Below are 17,781 nucleotides of genomic sequence, written 5' to 3'. Positions count from 1 at the left end.
GAACGGACACTCTCAGCAACCAGACGTCTCGGATAGGACTTTGAGCAACTCTGGAGGTTTGGTTTTGTTGCTTAGGGTGGGCTGACCCAATTCATCACCTACCTAAAATTAGTTACCAACCCTTTGAATTACATCGCCTTAAATTCTTTTGGTTTTCCTTTTTATTCCGTTTGAAAATCAGATCACCTTTGAGGCTGCAAATAATATAAAAGAAATCACATTTGTTCCGACCGTCAGAATAAAGTTTGGGGAGAAAAATCCAAACAAACAGAGACCGAGTCCCCACGTGTTCTCTTCTTTTGAAAAGAGAGCAGGTGGGGCTTCTATGCGAGTGGCGTGGCTTCGCCAGGGCCCGCCTCCTTCCTGCCGCGCCCTCTTCCTCTGTCATTTTCTCAGGCTTGCCCTTCCCCCGGTTTTCCGATTGGCTGTCCCCGCTGCCATTCCGCCACGCTTCGTCCCTCCCCCTCCCGCGCCAGCCTCTGAGTAAATAAAGTAAAAAACCCCGCAGTAACCGCTGACAGTTTTTGACTGGTTTCAGAAGCGCAAAGAGGAGTTTGGAAAGAGCAGGCAGTGGGTGGAGATGATCTAGGGTTACACGCGACTGCCAGGCGCAGCAGGAAATGGATGCAGAATAACGATCCTTTAAACGGGAAACAACCTGTTGAGGTTCTTTCGCCAGCGCGCAATTGACAGTGCAGGCGCGAAGCGGGGCGCAAGGGAGCGCGGGCCCTTCCGCTGCCTTCGGGTGCCCTGCAAAGCCTCGCTGCGGCGCTCCACGCGAAGTTTATTTTGTCTGATCCCAGTTTGTTTTGACTGGAGGGAAGAGGCCGCAAACAGGGAGCTGGACGCCGAGTCGCGCGCTCCAGTCGCGGCGCAGGAGGAGCCAGCTTGTTTTTGCGCGGAGAGAGACTCCCTGGCTGCTCTCTGGCCGCCCACGGGTAGCTTTGCCGTCCGTCCGCCGGGGCGCCCCGAGATCCGGGCTGCGCTTTAGGACTTGCGCGGGAGGGGAGGGCGGCGGCGGAGGCAGAGGCAGCATCCGGATCGGATTTCTCGACCCTGGGGGAAGCTTCCGAGAGGGCGCCTTCGCTCGCCGCCTGCCAGGCGAGACCAGGAGGAAGGAGCCCCTTGGCGAAAGTTGCGTCCGTCGGCACTGGGGGCGCCCAGCGTGGGCTCGCGGTGGCCGAGCGGCTGGGGCCGTAACCCGGCCGGGGAGCGGGCAGCCGCCGTGCGCTCTTGGGCACCTGGCCGCGTGCGCCCCGCTCCGCAGCCCCGCGCGCCTCCCTCGCCTCTCGGCTGCTGCGGCCTCCTCGCCCCGGCCCCCCTAACGCCCGCTGTTGTGATGCGTATTCCCGTAGACCCCAGCACCAGCAGGCGCTTCACACCTCCCTCCACGGCCTTCCCCTGCGGCAAGATGGGCGAGAACAGCGGCGCCATCAACGCGCCGGCCCCGGGAAGTCGCAGCCGGCCGGAGGCGCGCTCCGTGGTGGACGTCCTGGCCGATCACCCCGGCGAGCTCGTGAGGACCGACAGCCCCAACTTCTTGTGCTCCGTCCTGCCTTCGCACTGGAGGTGCAACAAGACGCTCCCCGTGGCCTTCAAGGTAAGCCGAGGGAAAGCGAGGGCGCTGGGGAGGGGGGAGAGAAAGGGAAGATAGACGTGGAGATGGAGAGGGGCGGGTGGGAGAGAGGCGCGCAGATGTTTCCTGCCCAGCCAGCTTCCCAAGCGCCCAGGAGAACTAGTGGTTTAACGGAAAAAAGGGCAACGGGAGAGGAGGGGAGGGGGAGAAGGAGGGTGGGGGAGCAGAAACTTTCCCCCTTGGCGAAGTCACGCTCGTGTTGCCCCCTTAGTGTGCAAGGCGCTGTACAGACGCGTCTCCCAAACCAGGGAGTGCTCCGACCAGCCAATTCTGGGAGCGCGAGTGCTCTTCAGTCATGAAACCGCAACCCTCGCCAGAGCCCGCAGTTTAAAGCGTCGGTTCTGCTTCTTGGGATCTAAGCCCCATTGAACGCAGCCAGACCAACTTCTGTGGAGCGAGGCATAGGATCGCATTTCTATAAATGCCCCCGAATACCTCTGCAGTCGGCTCGGCTGGGAGTCCAGGCTCATGGGTCTCATAGGCTCTCCACCGTCCGGTTGCAATTCTATCGCTCGCTTACCTGACAGTTAACCCCATTGAATTCAATGGCATTTTACTTCGGAGCAGAGGCGGATAGGATTGCACTGTGAAGGCCTCAGCCTAAGGCTGCAAAACCGAAACACACTTGACTAGGGAGCCTGTTCTATGGAACACAGAGGGATTTGTTTCCGAGTAAACGTGGTCCGGTGTTAACGACCACAGTTACTTGTGTTGGGCAAGAGAATCCGGGTGATTTAGGGGTCAAGCAAAAGGCGGCGAAGCTTTTTACTAAGACAGACCATTGGTCCATCTAGTTCAGCACTGTCTGCACGGACTGGCAGCGGTTCTCCGCTGTCTCAGGCACTGACCTGTCCCAGCTCTACGTGAAGTTTCCAGGGATGGAACATGGGACGCTCTGCCACTGAGCTGGGCCCTTCCCCATGTGCCAAATCTTATTTATATCGAAAGGCCTTCCCCCTAATCTTCACCCACTTCTCCATACTCCCGCACAGTCCGCTTTAAAGCACCTCCAATAAGTGTCAATTGAATGTCTTTAATTCCTTTTCTCTCGCCTCCTGCCTACGCTCCAGGCGGCTTCCAATATAAGAAAATACAATGCAAACTGGGTATGGAGATATAGATCACTGTGTTAGTTGTTGTTGTTTTAAAAAAGAAACTTTTTAAAACCCAGGTCAGTAATAGTAGAGATTATAGTCCCGAAACCACTGGCTTTTAAAATCGGAGCTGAGCGCCATTGTGCCTTGCGCGTATTAGACTCCCCCCTCCTAGTTCCAAATAATGTATCCCCATCCTTTCAACCGCAGCCTCCTAGAAATCGGGCAAGCAACGTCCTTAAAGGCAGGCTCTTCGCACGCAGCGGTTTTGACCCCGGCGTCACTTCTGGATTTTGGATGTAAAGGAGGATGGCTGTCCCTCGGGGTTTTTTGAATATGATAGGGAACGGAGGACGAAATAGCCCCTTTAAAGAATTAAATAAAATCAACCGAAACTCCTTTTTCTAGCCGGACTGGATGTCCGATTCGAATTAAAGAGTAGGGTGTGGGCTAAGCCTTATCCCCAAACCTGAGTGATAATACCTGCTTCACTCTAAATATGATCGGCCGTAACCTTGGGCGCATTTTCTTAACCAAGAGAAATGTTGCTGTGGTCGCGACGGCTTGCAAACCCCGAAGGCACCGTAGTTACGCAGAAGTAGTAGTGGTGGTAGTAACCGTCACAGCCACCGGCTCTCTAGGGAAGAAACCCTGCTATCCTATTCACACACCCCAAGAGCTCTCTTTCCCCCTACTAATTAGTATATCCCGCAAAAACCAGTGATCCCTCCAGATCGTCGGAGGGGCTTCCACTGAAGTCCGCCGGATCCCATTGCTTGCTTAATGGAACTTCCGAGGAAATGTTGGGCTGCGCAGCTTCAGTCAGAAATGTTGCTTTGCTCTCTAGAGACTACTCGAAGGCTGCTGCCCTTCCCCAATTCACCTCAGTTCTCGTTTTTGCTATTTAAAAATGGCAGGGGTTGCTGTTCTGCAATCCTCAGGCCAGAGCAGCCCCATTTTACTCCAGGCAACTTTTTGAAGAAGGCGAGATGCCCGAGGGGAGTCGGCATTTGGCTTGTCTTAAGGTTCTGGTCCTCGTGGGCGCCGGCATCTGTATTGCTTAAAATACCAGGCTCTGTCGTTTGGCAGAGTTGAAGCCCTGATTACTGTATTTAGATAGATTGCCATTAGATAAGTCTGAAGAGTTATTATGTGCATGCGCGCGCACAACGCAATATGTAGCCTGGCATCACGTCCCAAGCACACCCGAGGTATTTGGAACTAAATTTAATCGAAATCAGCGGCACAGCTTCTGAGCAAATTGCAGGTTAATAATGACTTTAGGTATCTCCTTAACATACTTTTGACTCCTTTGCCTTCAGGGTGTATGGAGTATTTAAAACGGGTGGGCACTCTCCTCCTTCACGGTGTCTGCCTTCATAGTTATAAAAAACCAGGGTTCAAACCCCTCTGGCCCTTCCTCCTTATGTCTGCTTTTCGGGGTTGTGTTCTCCTGGGGCAAAGACCTGCTCAGCTACAAAGTCCCCGCGTACTTGGAAGGCGCCATCGTGAATCATCGTTGAAACGGATCCGATGTGGTTTGCAGGCAGCTTGTCTCCTAAGCCCTCTTTTACTAGGGAGCAAGTCATGTTGGCTTCTTGCTCGTCAGCAAACTTGTCGGTGCCCCCCGGTGTATAAGCCCCCTTGGAGCCTGCTCCGGGCTTAGCAGGTTACTGGACAGGAGCCCTGAAAACCACAGGGGCCTCTTCGTCCCTTTGGAAGACTCACTGCTTCCAGCTTGGTGGGTCCCAGGATCACACACACCCCCCCCCGCTGCCTAAACCTCTTTCTGTGTCCCAGCTTTTCATTCCACCCACTAATGAAGCTGGCCTACATTGTGCGCCCCCCCCCCCTTCCTGGGACTTTGAGTGATGCGCTTATTTTTAATTTTTAAGAAGCAACATTTCCTCAGCGTTGTTTTGCCCCCAGGCTCCCAGCCTCTTCTCTGATTGTTCCCTTCAGTTAGTAGCGACGATCAGGAAACTTTGAAGTTTAAAGGGAGTTTAGGCTAATTAACTAACTGGGGTTTAAAAAACAAAAAAAAACAAAGGAGGAGGAAGATGTAATCTTCAAGGAAAAAGCAGAGCAACCCAACGGTATCTGATCAGTCCTGTTTCCCTTTCCCCTTCCTCTTATCTTTCTTAATAAGCGTTTGCTCCGCTGCTGATCTCGCCACAGCTATTTTAATTCTTTCTTAATTTTAATCCCTTGCCTCTCAAAGGGTTACAAAAATCACCACTCTTTTTTGATCTGCCATTGAGCTTGTACGTTTTGTTCTAGGGGCGTTTATTTCCCAATAAGCCTCCGCTGGATCTCAACTCCATTGCCAAGGCCTCGATTGCCTGAGGTCTAGATCCTTTTCTGTTTTGTTTTCTTTTTGTTTTCAGGTGTATGCCCAGCTAGATGTATGGGTTTATTATTATTATTATTATTATTATTATTATTATTATTATTATTATTATTATTCTACAATATTCTTTTACACAGGCATTTATAAAAGTGTAGCAAAAGTAACCTCAATACTTTCAAAGTAACTGAATTCCTGGTGGGTTGTCAGATGAATTGGGGTTATTATTTACATCAGTGCAGATGGTGTGCAGAATACAGTGGTACCTCGGGTTAAGTACTTAATTCGTTCCAGAGGTCCGTTCTTAACCTGAAACTTTTCTTAACCTGAAGCACCACTTTAGCTAATGGGGCCTCCCGCTGCCGCCGCGCCGCCGGAGCACGATTTCTGTTCTCATCCTGAAGCAAAGTTCTTAACCCGAGGCACTATTTCTGGGTTAGCGGAGTCTGTAACCTGAAGCGTATGGAACCTGAAGTACCACTGTAACATGGTCCAGCTGTAGCGTGGATGTTCTAGGTAGTTGTCCTAGCTGATGGCCACAGAGAGACCTTTCCCCATTCCTCACTGTGTCACGTACATCTAAAGCGGTAACCATCGCCAGCAAATTGCATGGTTTAACCACGTACTGCGGGAAGAGACAATGCGGTGGCTTCCAGAGGTTGATGGACTACAGCTCCCATCAGCTGAAGCCAACATAGTCAATGGTCGGGAACGATGGGATTTGTAGTCCAACAGCACCTCAGCTATTCCAGACATTAGCCGCATACTCGCTAGCTAAATAAGTAAAATACCCCGAAAAGGATTCTGAGAACTGTAGTTTACTACTCACAGAGCTACATTTCCTAGCACTCTTAACAAACTACAGTTGCTAGGATTCCTCTCTCTCTCTCTCTGTGTGTGCTTCAAATGTAAGGGATGCATGCAGCCAAGCGCGCGCCCTCTTTCTCGCTCCCCCCAAGATTTTGCACAGCCTCCTTCTAGGCTCCAGCCCCGTTTCCCGGGAATAAGCCCCATCGCACCCACTGGGAGTTCCTTCTGCGCAGACATGCCCATGCCCAGAGTGGTAGAGATTTCAGCACCTGCCGAAGGTTGGGATCCTGAACCCATGGCGAGCTGGTCCTTAACCGGACCTTGCTCACGCTGGGTCTCGGGCGCGTGCCAGATTACCTGCAGCGACGCTGACACTCCCAAGTCGGCATGCCCCGTGGATGCTTGCCCAAGGACCATAACCCCGTGGCCTTTAACTTTCGAGTAAGCACGTGTCGTTCGGGGCTTGCTGATGCACTACCCGCCCCCATGGAAAGCAATGCTTAACTTCGACAGTGCGCTGTCCCCTTATTAGTATTACCCGGAGGCACTGAGAACCTGAAAAGTGTTCCTGTTTGGCTAAATTTTGACAACGTGTTTGGGGGCAAGGGTGACAACGAGGAGGAGGAGAGGCTGGGAATTGCAGAGAAGCGTGAAAGGCAGAAAGAAGCAAAGGAGAGAAATAGATTTTGTTTAAAGAAGAGCCGGCACGCAAATGAGAGGCGCGTTAGTAAGATATCTGTCATCGCTTAAGGAAATTAACAAACCACAACAATTTAACGTCTCCTCCGATTGTGGATTTGTGATCAGACAAAGAAAGGAAAACCCGGTCGAAATGAAAGTACAGTAGATCTCTGCACATGTTTCAGCACTAAACTGTAGGATGGAAATCGGAATGCTGGAGGAGTTAAGAAAAGAACTTTTAAAGCTCTGGGCGCCTGGGGGTTGGGAGAGCGCCCCATTGAATTCAGTGGGTTCCCTGTCCCCAAATTATTCATCGGAGCAAAGGAGGCAGCGTTCCTCTGCACAGGCTTATAACATGGGGGATCACAGCGGAAGTTCATTTCTGTGGACCTAAGACTGAGCTGCAACTTTGCAGATTCTCGGTTAGCCTGACCTTACCCAAGATTTTAACCCATTCGCACCGAGCGTACATGAATTACCCAGGGAAACTACGTCGAATTGGGACAACCTCCGCGTGTTGTAGTTGTTGTTTTTTAAAAAGAAACATCGACAAAGAAATAAAACTAAAAGCAAACCCTCGAACCCTGCTCTGTCCGCGCGCAGTGGGCGTGGAAAGGCGAGAGATTTGCTTGGCATCCTTTGCAGGCTAAATTATTAGACCCATATAATGGAGGGCGGTTATACAGGCCGTCGTGTGAATTCACGGTGCAAGTAAATTACTTGAAATAATGCACATTGCAGTAAAAAGAAACGTGAGATGTCTGTGCTCCAGGATTCTCTTGTGAGGCTGTCAACAGTTCCCATTTTTTTCAGTTTTGGGAAAACGGATCTCCACGTGGGTGAGGAATGCACTGGAGGAAAGGGCGTTGTCTGTCTTATTTGATCTCCTTTTCAGAAGAAGGGGAGGGGCGGTGGAAAACCTCCGCTTGTTTGGAAGCATTTAATTTTATTTTCCAAGAGGGGCCTGTCATTCAACGTTTGAGACTTCGCTTCTGAGTAAATCCTCCTCTTCGAACCGGGCTGCAACCCTTTCCCCGGCTTTCATGGGAGTAAGGCCCGTTGACTCGAATGGCAGTTACTTTTGAGTAAACGGGCTTGACCTCCACGATTTTGTTTACTCCGAGGATACGCCACCCGAAGGCCGGGTTCCACCCAGATAGAAGAAACTGGTTTCTGGAGGGACACCCCCCCCCCCGCCTCTCCTTGGGTGTACTCTTGTTAAAATGAATGGGGTTGTTTCCGATTCACACCCCTCCTCTTCCGAAACCAGAGGCAGGAGGCTCTCTCGAACAAAAAGGGCGACATCGATGATTAAATGAACACTTTCTGAAAAAGAAAAACACTTTGAGTGAAATTATCTCTATTGCAGCATCGCTTAATTAAAAGGGATATAATTATCATTTTCTCCCTGCCACCGACGCACGAAGGGAGGAGGACACACAGGAACCGTATTCTGAAATCTCGTCATCTGCGGGGGGGGGGGGGGGGGAGGCGAGCAAAACAGGATGACTCGTTTCCAACTAAATGCTATTCAGAGTAGACCCATTGAAACTAATGGACCTAAGTTGGTCGTGCCCATTCAGTTTCAACAGCTGTACTCTGAGCAGGTCCAATGTTGGCTCTGTAACCCACTGATACCTTTTAAAAAGCCTCCTACCCCCTTTATAAAATTTTCGTTTTCATTTCCCCCCCTTGATTGGGGGGGAGTTGTGGCTGTATTGGCTATTTATCATGTGCGTAGCCAGGATTTTTGTTAGGAGGGGACGGGACTTTTCCGGGGGGGGGGCAGAACCGTCGTGATTGGTCAGTTAAGTATTTCTATTGTTTTATTTGATCTAGGGGGGCAGCTGCCCATCCTTGCCCCCCCCCCCCCTACTCGCGCCCATGCTATTTATCCCGAGGTTTGGATCCGTAGAAGCTGAAATGCCGACGAGGCATTGGATGGCTCTTTTCAGGAAAGCAAAGGCCAAGATCCTATGCACACCTACTCCGGAGTAAGCCCCAGTGCACTCAAGGCGGATTGCAGTACTTATGAGTAAAGGTGCGCAGGATGCAGCCGCAGCCGAGCTTGCCACAATGTTCTGAAGTTTACCCAGTTCAAAAAATAAACACCACCCCTTTCCCCCTTAAGTAAGATGAAAGCAAATTACTGTGCCTGTTAAAACCAGATTCAGAGGGATAGTGCAGATGAACTGATGATGCATATAACCCAGCCTACACTGAAGCCCTTTGAGATGCCCAGTTGATCTAGTTGGGATTTCAAAACGCTTCGCTGCGGTCGGATTTGTCAACTGGGTCAACAACCAACTCTGGCAAAAAAGGAAAGAAAAATGGCAAGGCTGCGCGTTTCCGAGTTAAGCAGAACGCTTCCTCAGGCGCCAGGTCGGAGACCTTTCATCTTGTTTATTGAGTGGCTGGTTTTTAATAATAATAATAATAATAATAATAATAATAATAATAATAATAATAATAATAATAATAATAGTGGATCTTGTTGCAGTCTCTACCCTACATCAGGATCGAGACGTTCCTTCCCCGCAGATTAGCTAGTTTCTTTGCCAAACAGGTGTTAGTACAAAATAGCCTCCGGCCGGACTCTGCCCAATTACAACTGTAGCAAAACCCCAAAGAGCGCGTTGGGGAACCTAAGGTTCAAAATAGGCGCGGAGGAACTTTTCGCTGGTGTTTTTGGTCTCGCACAAACACACACACCTCCAGTGCTGTTTACGGATCCGTCCCACCCTTCTTCCAGAGAACGATCCTGACGTTATAGAGAGGAGAAATGCACTAGTCTCCTCTGGTTTAACGTTTCTGAATAATAATAATAATAATAATAATAATAATAATAATAATAATACCCCCAATAATTCCCTTCTCATCTGTGATTAATCTCTATAAAGTTATCCAGGGATTCAACTCAGCCTGAATGCATGGCCTTCTGGTCTAGAAGCTCTTTCCCCAATTGATTTTTATTTCAGACTCTGTGCTGGGTTGTAGAGGAAATGGACTCTGTACATGTTTAGGAATGCTCTCAAGACAGATAAGAGGCTGGTCCTGGCTCAAATGAAAACTCTGCTTCTGATGAGGCAGGAAGGTGCAATCCTATCCTCTGTGTTTGTTCGGAAGAAAGTCCTTTTGAGTTTAATGGAACTGAGCCACTAATAAGTAAGGCAACAGAGGGTTGCAGCCTTAAAAGCTTAAAATGCCAATGTTTAAAAGAATACAAGACATTTCCCTTCTTCCACCCCACAAGTCAAAAGTAGTGAACCCCTAAACGCAAAATTATTCTCTTTAACAAAAAACCAAAACAAAACCCAGAACCTCTTGCAACACATAACCCAAACCCCCAGGGTAAAAAAAAAAAAAAAAACACCCACCCTTTTCTATTCCCTTAGAAATCCACCTAACGATTTCATCCTAAAACAATTCTCTCTTTATATGTAAAAGCAACGACACTGGTAGTTCTATTGATCTGTTAGGAATAAATCCATAGGGACAGTAAAAGAAGAGTAGCATATGGTTATTGTATTTGTATTTGTTAAAAAAAAAATTAAAATGGTTTTTTAAAAGTCTACATTTTGGGCAGTATCAGGGCCATAATAAAAGGAGTCCTATGACCCGCCAGGTATGCTGTATGCTCCCCCTCCTTCTCCCACACCACAGGCGTTGCTAGGAACATAATAGGCTCAGGGGGGCACAGATCGATGCAACAATTTTGCCTCTGGGTAAATTGAGGAAGGGACGCAGGTGGCGCTGTGGGTTAAACCACAGAGCCTAGGGCTTGCTGATCAGAAGGTTGGCGGTTCGAATCCCCGTGATGGGGTGAGCTCCCATTGCTCGGTCCCTGCTCCTGCCAACCTAGCAGTTTGAAAGCACGTCAAAGTGCAAGTAGATAAATAGGTGCCGCTCCGGAGGGAAGGTAAACGGTGTTTCCGTGTGCTGCTAGAAGCGGCTTAGTCATGCTGGCCACATGACCCAGAAGCTGTATGCCGGCTCCCTTGGCCAATAAAGCGAGATGAGCGCCGCAACCCCACAGGCGGTCACAACTGGACCTAATGGTCAGGGGTCCCTTTACCTTTAAATTGAGGTACTGAGTGACTGAGGTCTCAATAGTACTGTGCTTTGTAGCCACCCTATAAGAAAAGGAGATTGGAGGAGCAGGACATCAGTGACAATGAGTTGGCAGTCCTGGGCCCCTCTGTAACAATGTCCCTGTCCTGCATAACCTTTCATTTAAAAATATATTTCTATTCCCTTTTACTGTTAGAGTTACAAGGGGAAGCATGCAGGGAGTATTCTGCCCAGGCTGTGGCTCATTAAGAAAGAAACTTTATCCCACCTTTTGATATTCTGGCCAGTGATGTGTGCCAGTGCAATGGGATAATTCAAAAGCATTAGGCAGACTCCCTCGTCCCAAAATTTCAGGCCATGGATCCCAGGCACAAGTCAAACTCTCTTCTTTCCCATTGATCTAAGTGTTGATTATTGTTACCTAACTGTGGTCAAAACAAGTCCTATGTTTCCTATGTGGCTAAAATTAAGACAGGAAGCTCCTTGGGGCTTGCATTTATGAAGCTTTGTAAAATGCTGTTATATTAACGGACTGATAAAAGATTAATAATAATTTATAACAACTGGCTTTGCCAGATCATCTAGTTCAGTGTTATCTGCACTGATTGGCAGAGGTTCTCCAGGTTTTCAGACAGAGGTCTCTCCCAAACTTTCCAGGAGGTCCTGGGGTTTGAACCAGGGACCTTCTGCATACGAAGCTACAGCCCCTCCTCCAAAGTTTAACAATCGCTGCTAAGTTGGTCTTTATTCAGTCAAAGACTTTTAGACTGCAGTCCTGTGCATCCTTGTTTGGCTGTAAGCCCCATCAAGCACAGTGGGACTTCATTCTGAGTTAAGCCTTTTATTTTATTAAATCTGTACATCACCTAGGATTACACTGTTTAAGCCCCATGGATTGCAAGGGTGGTGGTGAGGAGACGTTTTTACCTCTCCCATTGTAATTGACGGACTTAATTTTGGCTGGACCAGATCCTTCCTTAATTAACTTCGACATAGTTAAATTCATTTGGCCTGTTCACAAATTACGAGTTCAGCTTACTGTTTCGAGCCTATTTTGGCCCTTTTATGTTACTCTGCTAGGGAATGAAGAGAGACGTTGTCAAGAGTGGCCTTTGCTTCTAACAGGAAGTGATAACTTTTGCATTTTAAACTGTAAGGACATGATCCAGAATGAAGTCAAATGCTTTTAAAGCACCATTGATTTCCACTGGAGAATTAAATACACTTTTCATTCTCTCCCACTGAAATCAATTGACTAGATCATGCCCCCCCCCCCAAGTTATCTTCTACTTCATCCCACATTTTAATAAAATAACAGTGAAGATTTGATAATAGGCAAATTTGTTTCCATTTTGAACCGCTCAGTAATAAATGCTGGAATTGGTCAACAGCCCAGGTGATAGCAAAATAGGTAATTGAATTTAAATGCACTGCCTTAATATTTATTGTTTATGTGGGTATACCTATACATGTTACAGCCTTGTTTTCCAAGTGTCTGAGAAATACTAAAATAATAGCACTTATTTCAGTTTCTAAAGGTTTATTCAGAAGTGACTCTGCTCTTTTGTAACATAATCGTATGCATGTTTTACCCAGAAGTACAGCCCTCTGAGTTCAATTTGATTTACTTCCAAGTTGCCAAACTCCAGTCTTTTTCCAGTCTCCTTCACTTTAGTATTTTTTTTTATAAACCCATTTTATCCCATTTCCGCATTAATCCAAGTTTTCTTTAAAAAACACAAAAACCTGTTTGAAATTTTTTATTTTAAGTATATAACTTTAAATATATTTTCTCTGGAAATACACATTGCTAAACACATTTTCTCAAAAAATACCCATTTCTAAATGCATTAACTCTCTGAAGTATGCATTTCAAAATGTATTTTTCATATATATCGTTACACATTGCACTTATCAGTCAACTTTTTATATACGGAAGGTAGCTTAAAGAGACTTACAGAAAAACAGCACGTACAATTAAAACCAATATTAAACTGAAACAGATTAAAAGCTAAAAACACATGCATATTTGTATGGACGAATACATCCTATGCAGAACATTTAGGAAGTACAAAAACTGGTAGACAGCAAATTTCCTAGCTACACATTAGCTTGGGAGGTGGAGATCAGGCCAGGGCATATTAGGATTCAAAGAGATCAAATTCCTCAAGCATCCCAAGTGACATGTGCACTGGATTGCGGCCTGAGACCCGTGGAAGAGAAATTCATTGGTCAAGTATATTCTCTATGTTAACTAGTACATCTCATACCATGGATTTTTTTTTGTCTCAGGGGCCAAAACGTCTTGAAATGCCCCTCAGAGGTTGGGCAAGGAATTTTAAGCGCAAAGTTCTAGCTCTGCGGTACAGCATCTGCTTTGGATGCAGAAAGTCCTGGGTTCAACCCGCAGCATCCCAAGGTTATAGGTAAAGGGACGCCTAACCATTAAGTCCAGTCATGGACGACTCTGGGGTTGCGGGCGCTCATCTCGCTTTATTGGCTTCCGGGTCATGTGGCCAGCATGACTAAGCCGCTTCTGGCAAACCAGAGCAGCACACGGAAACACCGTTTACCTTCCCACTGGAGCGGTACCTATTTATCTACTTGCCTTTTGACGTGCTTTTGAACTGCCAGGTTGGCAGGAGCAGGGACTGAGGAACAGGAGTTCACTCTGTCGCGGGCATTCGAACCGCCAACCTTCTGATCGGCAAGCGCTAGGCTCTGTGGTTTAACCCACAGCGCCACTCGCGTCCCTATCCCAAGGTTAGGGCTGTACAAAATCATGGAAAGCTGCTACCAATCAGCAGACACAGTACTGAGCTAAGATGAGCATTAGGGGATCTTCTTATGCTCCTGTGTTTCTAAACTGAACCATTTCTTGTTGCTGGTGGTTTCTAGGTGGTTGCCCTTGGAGACGTGCCTGATGGCACTGTGGTTACTGTCATGGCCGGTAACGATGAGAACTATTCAGCGGAGCTCCGGAATGCCTCTGCGGTCATGAAAAACCAAGTGGCCAGGTTTAACGACCTTCGCTTTGTTGGACGGAGCGGCCGAGGTAAGGAGACCAGAGATGAATGAGTTGATAACGAATTTAGAGGTGTCTTTAAAAGGTGGCTGAGTTCTTGGAGGATATCGACACACAACACTATCCACACATATTGTGCTTCTTTTTTAGAACATTTCATCCTGTGTAAATATACCACACAATGTGCCTTGCAACAGGAGTTCCCAAACTCTGGTTCGCGGACTATCTGTGGTCCAGAAGCTTCATTCAGGTGGCCCATGGCATGTCTGTGGATTTGTGGTTAAGATGGGAGACAGCACATCTGTTCCATTAAATATTCATACTAACTTTTAATTGCATTTTTAATGGTTTCTTTTCTTGCATATTCTATTTTATTGCATTACAATCTGAATTCTATGTATATTATCCTATAAGAAATAAAAGCAGCCATAAAAATGCAATTAAAAAAATCATACAGCTTCTAGGACAGTCCATTACAATGGCTACAACAGGCAGAAAAATCATTAAGTGGTTCACCCAACCTTCAGCTGTTTTCACATGGTCCATGAGGTGGAAATCTTTGGAAACCCTTGTCTTAAAATGACTTTTTTAAAAAAAAACACGATGTCCTAAAAAGAGTACAGAATAATTTTAAAAGAGAGACAGGGTTATCAGTTACCGTATTTTTTGCACCATAACACTCACTTTTTTCCTCCTAAAAAGTAAGGGGAAATGTCTGTGCGTGTTATGGAGGGAATGCCTACGGGTGGCATGCCTACGGATTTTCCTCCTCTAAAAACTAGGTGCGTGTTATGGTCGAGTGCATGTTATAGAGCGAAAAATACGGTAAATTAAAAAACAAACAACCCCATAAAATGAAAGACTGCTGGAACAAAACGGTCTTCCAATAGCAGTATGTAATCAAAAAGGTCTCATCCCTCAGCAGGCTTGCAGGGGGATCCCAAGTTTTACAGAAGTACAACAAATTTTGAGAGGGGAATAAATCTAAAAGGGAGAGGGGAGGAAAAACACTTCCAAATTGCACATTGAGGACTGAGCATGTTCAGTGGGCACAAAATGCTGACTGGCTGTTTGAGGCAGTGGGGACGGAATGGAAAACTCACGAGGAATTGAATGAGGGGGTAGCTGAGTGGGACCCTGACCAGTCTGGAGCAGACTACGTGCCATGATTTGTTGCGGGACCTACTTGTTAGTCATGATAGCTGAATGGAACATCCATGATCAGAGGCAGTTTAAAGCTGGAGGCATTAAAAATGAAATATACATATTATCTTCTCCGTCACCTCCCCAAAAAAATGGGTAGAGAACCTCCTGTTCGAACATTCAGGACAGACAAAAGAAAGAACTTCTTCACACGTTGCATCGTTAAAATATGGAATTTGCTCCCACAAGAGATAGTGATGGGGGCCACCAATATAGATGGCTTTGAAAGAGGACTAGGCAAATCCATGGAGGATAAGGCTACTGGCAGCAGCTACTGGCCATGATGGCTATGTTCTACCTCCATTGTCAGAGGCAGTATGGGAATCACAAGTGGAGAGAAGGGCTACTGACTGGGCGTACATCTGGAGGGCCACAGGCTCTGCCTTGTCCCACTGTGCAACTTACAAGCACACATGCCTGGGCCCTGCAGAGAAGTGATGAATGCACAGAGGGCAGAGTGAGGCCAGCAGTTGGGATTCCAAGCCCCCACCCCAGCGTTCATTCTGCAAAGATCTGTTGCATGGCCAATGCCAATGCTGATCTTATTGTGTTTAGCATGTGCCTGTTCTTCTGCAAAAAGTGCCACACTGTAGCTGCATAAGTTATGTTGCATGAACAGCCCTGATGCTGATCTTATGGTGTGTTTCAGCCTGTGCTGCTGCTGCTGCTACAGGAAGTGGCGCACTATAACTGTGTCGGCCGCTGGCCAGTCTTTTGAATGTATACATGCAAACCGTCAAAGAGATTTTTGGCTTCTCGGCATTAAGGCCCAAGTGATCTTAAGAATGATTTGCGTGTAATAACTGTTTACTTGTTGCTCTCTATGAAACCCAAATAGTTTACATTCTTTCGTGCATTTCCGCTTTCCCATTGGCTCCTTTCCTAAGTGGCAGGCAAGGCTTTCTTTCAAAATCTCCCCCACATAACTGCTTGCAGGTTGATGAATGGAAAAATGTTTTGCTTTTATGAATTAAGCTTTCATTTCTGTACTCAATTATTTGCTTTAAGTCTCCTCCCTCCCTCCCCTTTTTTCCATCCCCCTTACACAAATTTCCAAACTGTACATAGCTCCATCCGAATTTGACTCTTGAATTCATTAGGAACCCCCCCCCCTCAGGTCTCCATGTCTGGGATAAGAAATTACAGTAGTCTGGAGTCCTTGGGAAGCCTGTGAGGGGTTTGATTTCAAACTAGGAGACATGAGTCTAAAGCCCCTTGCTTAGCAAAAAGTCTTTTGTCTTCAAGTGCATGAAACGTCCCGTTTGGGCTCTCTGTTCTGCATGCTATAAGTCCATGTTTCTGACAGTGTAGACTAATTCTGAACAGGATAGTGCTGTCCTGAACATGTCTTTTACCTTTTGGGTTGTTGTTGTTTTTTGCAATTTCCCACCAATTAATGAGGAAACCCCCCTACCTTTGAAAATTATTGAAGGGCAGAGGAAACATAGGTGAAATTCTCAAGGATGAGGTGCAGGGTTTGTTTGTTTGCATTCACTCTCACTTTTGAGTTGGATGAGTTTTTGTGAGTTTCTTTCACCAATATCTGGTAGCTTTCCTTCTATAGCCTTTCTGGGAGTCTGTGCTTCCTGAAAACCTCATGATATCCTTGGTTGTGATTTCTTCTAAATCAGGGGTAGGGAACCATTTGCCTTCCAGATGTTGCTGAACTACAAATCCCATTCTCCCTGGCCATTAACCATGCTTGCTAGGACTGATGGTAGTTGTTTTCAGTAACATCTGGAGGGCTTAAGCAGGGCTTTTTTCCAGCTGGAACGTACTGGAGTTCCGGCACCTTTTTGGCACGTTCCGGCAGATCCATTAGGTTGGGACACAGTGCCTGGGGCTGTGTGGCATGATGATCGGGTTGCTGTGACGATTGTGGCTGCCGAAAGTGGCAGTGGGGACAAAGAGCTCAGCAACTTTGGGTAGGTGCTCATCAAGTTCCACCACCTCTTTTTCCAGGAAAAAAACCTTGGGCTTAAGGTCCCCTACATCTGCTCTAAGCACAGGAAGCTAGAGAGGCTGCCTGACATGTGCTTACCAGCTGTCCACTGTGTTGTTAATGCCAGTGTTTGTAATTAGCAGGATCAAGTGCTAACTTTTTTTGTGGACTGTACCATGTAAGATTGGGGGTGTACAAATGTGTGTTCCCCGGGGGATGCATGTTTGAATGCTCACACACATGAACATGAAATATCCTTGCACATAGAAATCTAGCATGCCAGCTAATCAGGTTCAGCCTAACATTTTCCTTGATGAGCTATTTTTCTGTGTGCAACAGCCCCCTTCAATGGGCAAAATATCCAAAACTTCAGTATTGTGCCTTTAACAGCTTAATGCATAGAGAAGATGGAGCTGCTTCTTGCCTGGAGATGCAGTGTTGCTGAAATGTTTTATTTATTTGTTTTCAAGTATTGATATATACTTTTCCTCAGAAAAGATAACAAAGGATTGAATACAGAATGAAAAAGAGCAAAATCCATAAATAATACAAGCAATACAAGCAATGCAATACAAACACAGACTCCTAAACATAGAATTTCACTCACTCAATACACTTATACTCATTTACTATCCACATCCACTAACACATTTGTACCTCAGAGAACCTGCCCACATTCACCCATACTCACACATACTCTCATAGTTACAGATCTAAGCATTTTGTGAATCTTTGTAATAATAGTAATTTATTATTTGTACCCCGCCCATCTGGCTGGGTTTCCCCAGCCACTCTGGGCAGCTTCCACAAAGACAAAAAATACACTAAGAATATACACTTTTGTCCATGTACTGTATTTATTTTTCCCAATTTCAACTATAAAATGGTGATTTTCTTGAGTCAAAATGAGAGGACCCCTAAACATTTTTAAAGGAAAAAAAGCACTGATTCTATGTATTCAGAAGAAAGCCA

The 17,781-nt window shown here is 46.7% G+C and overlaps 1 protein-coding gene across 3 annotated transcripts in view; it reads left to right on the top strand.

Moving 5' to 3' along the window:
• The window catches only part of RUNX3 (RUNX family transcription factor 3), a 167,059-nt gene that overhangs the window by 94,853 nt on the left and 54,425 nt on the right, over positions 1 to 17,781 (top strand). For all 3 annotated transcript variants that reach the window (XM_083455670.1, XM_083455669.1, XM_083455668.1), the window contains 2 exons: positions 1,356 to 1,600; positions 13,538 to 13,694. In XM_083455670.1, coding sequence (XP_083311796.1) covers positions 1,356 to 1,600; positions 13,538 to 13,694 — 402 coding nt within the window. The remainder of the gene's footprint in view (positions 1 to 1,355; positions 1,601 to 13,537; positions 13,695 to 17,781) is intronic.

Source organism: Podarcis tiliguerta, assembly GCF_965153285.1.
Source record: "Podarcis tiliguerta genome assembly, chromosome: 8".
In the NCBI taxonomy this organism is placed as follows: Eukaryota; Metazoa; Chordata; class Lepidosauria; order Squamata; family Lacertidae; genus Podarcis; species Podarcis tiliguerta.
The sequence above is the reverse complement of the archived record's forward strand: the minus strand, read 5'-3'. Positions and strand labels throughout refer to the sequence as shown.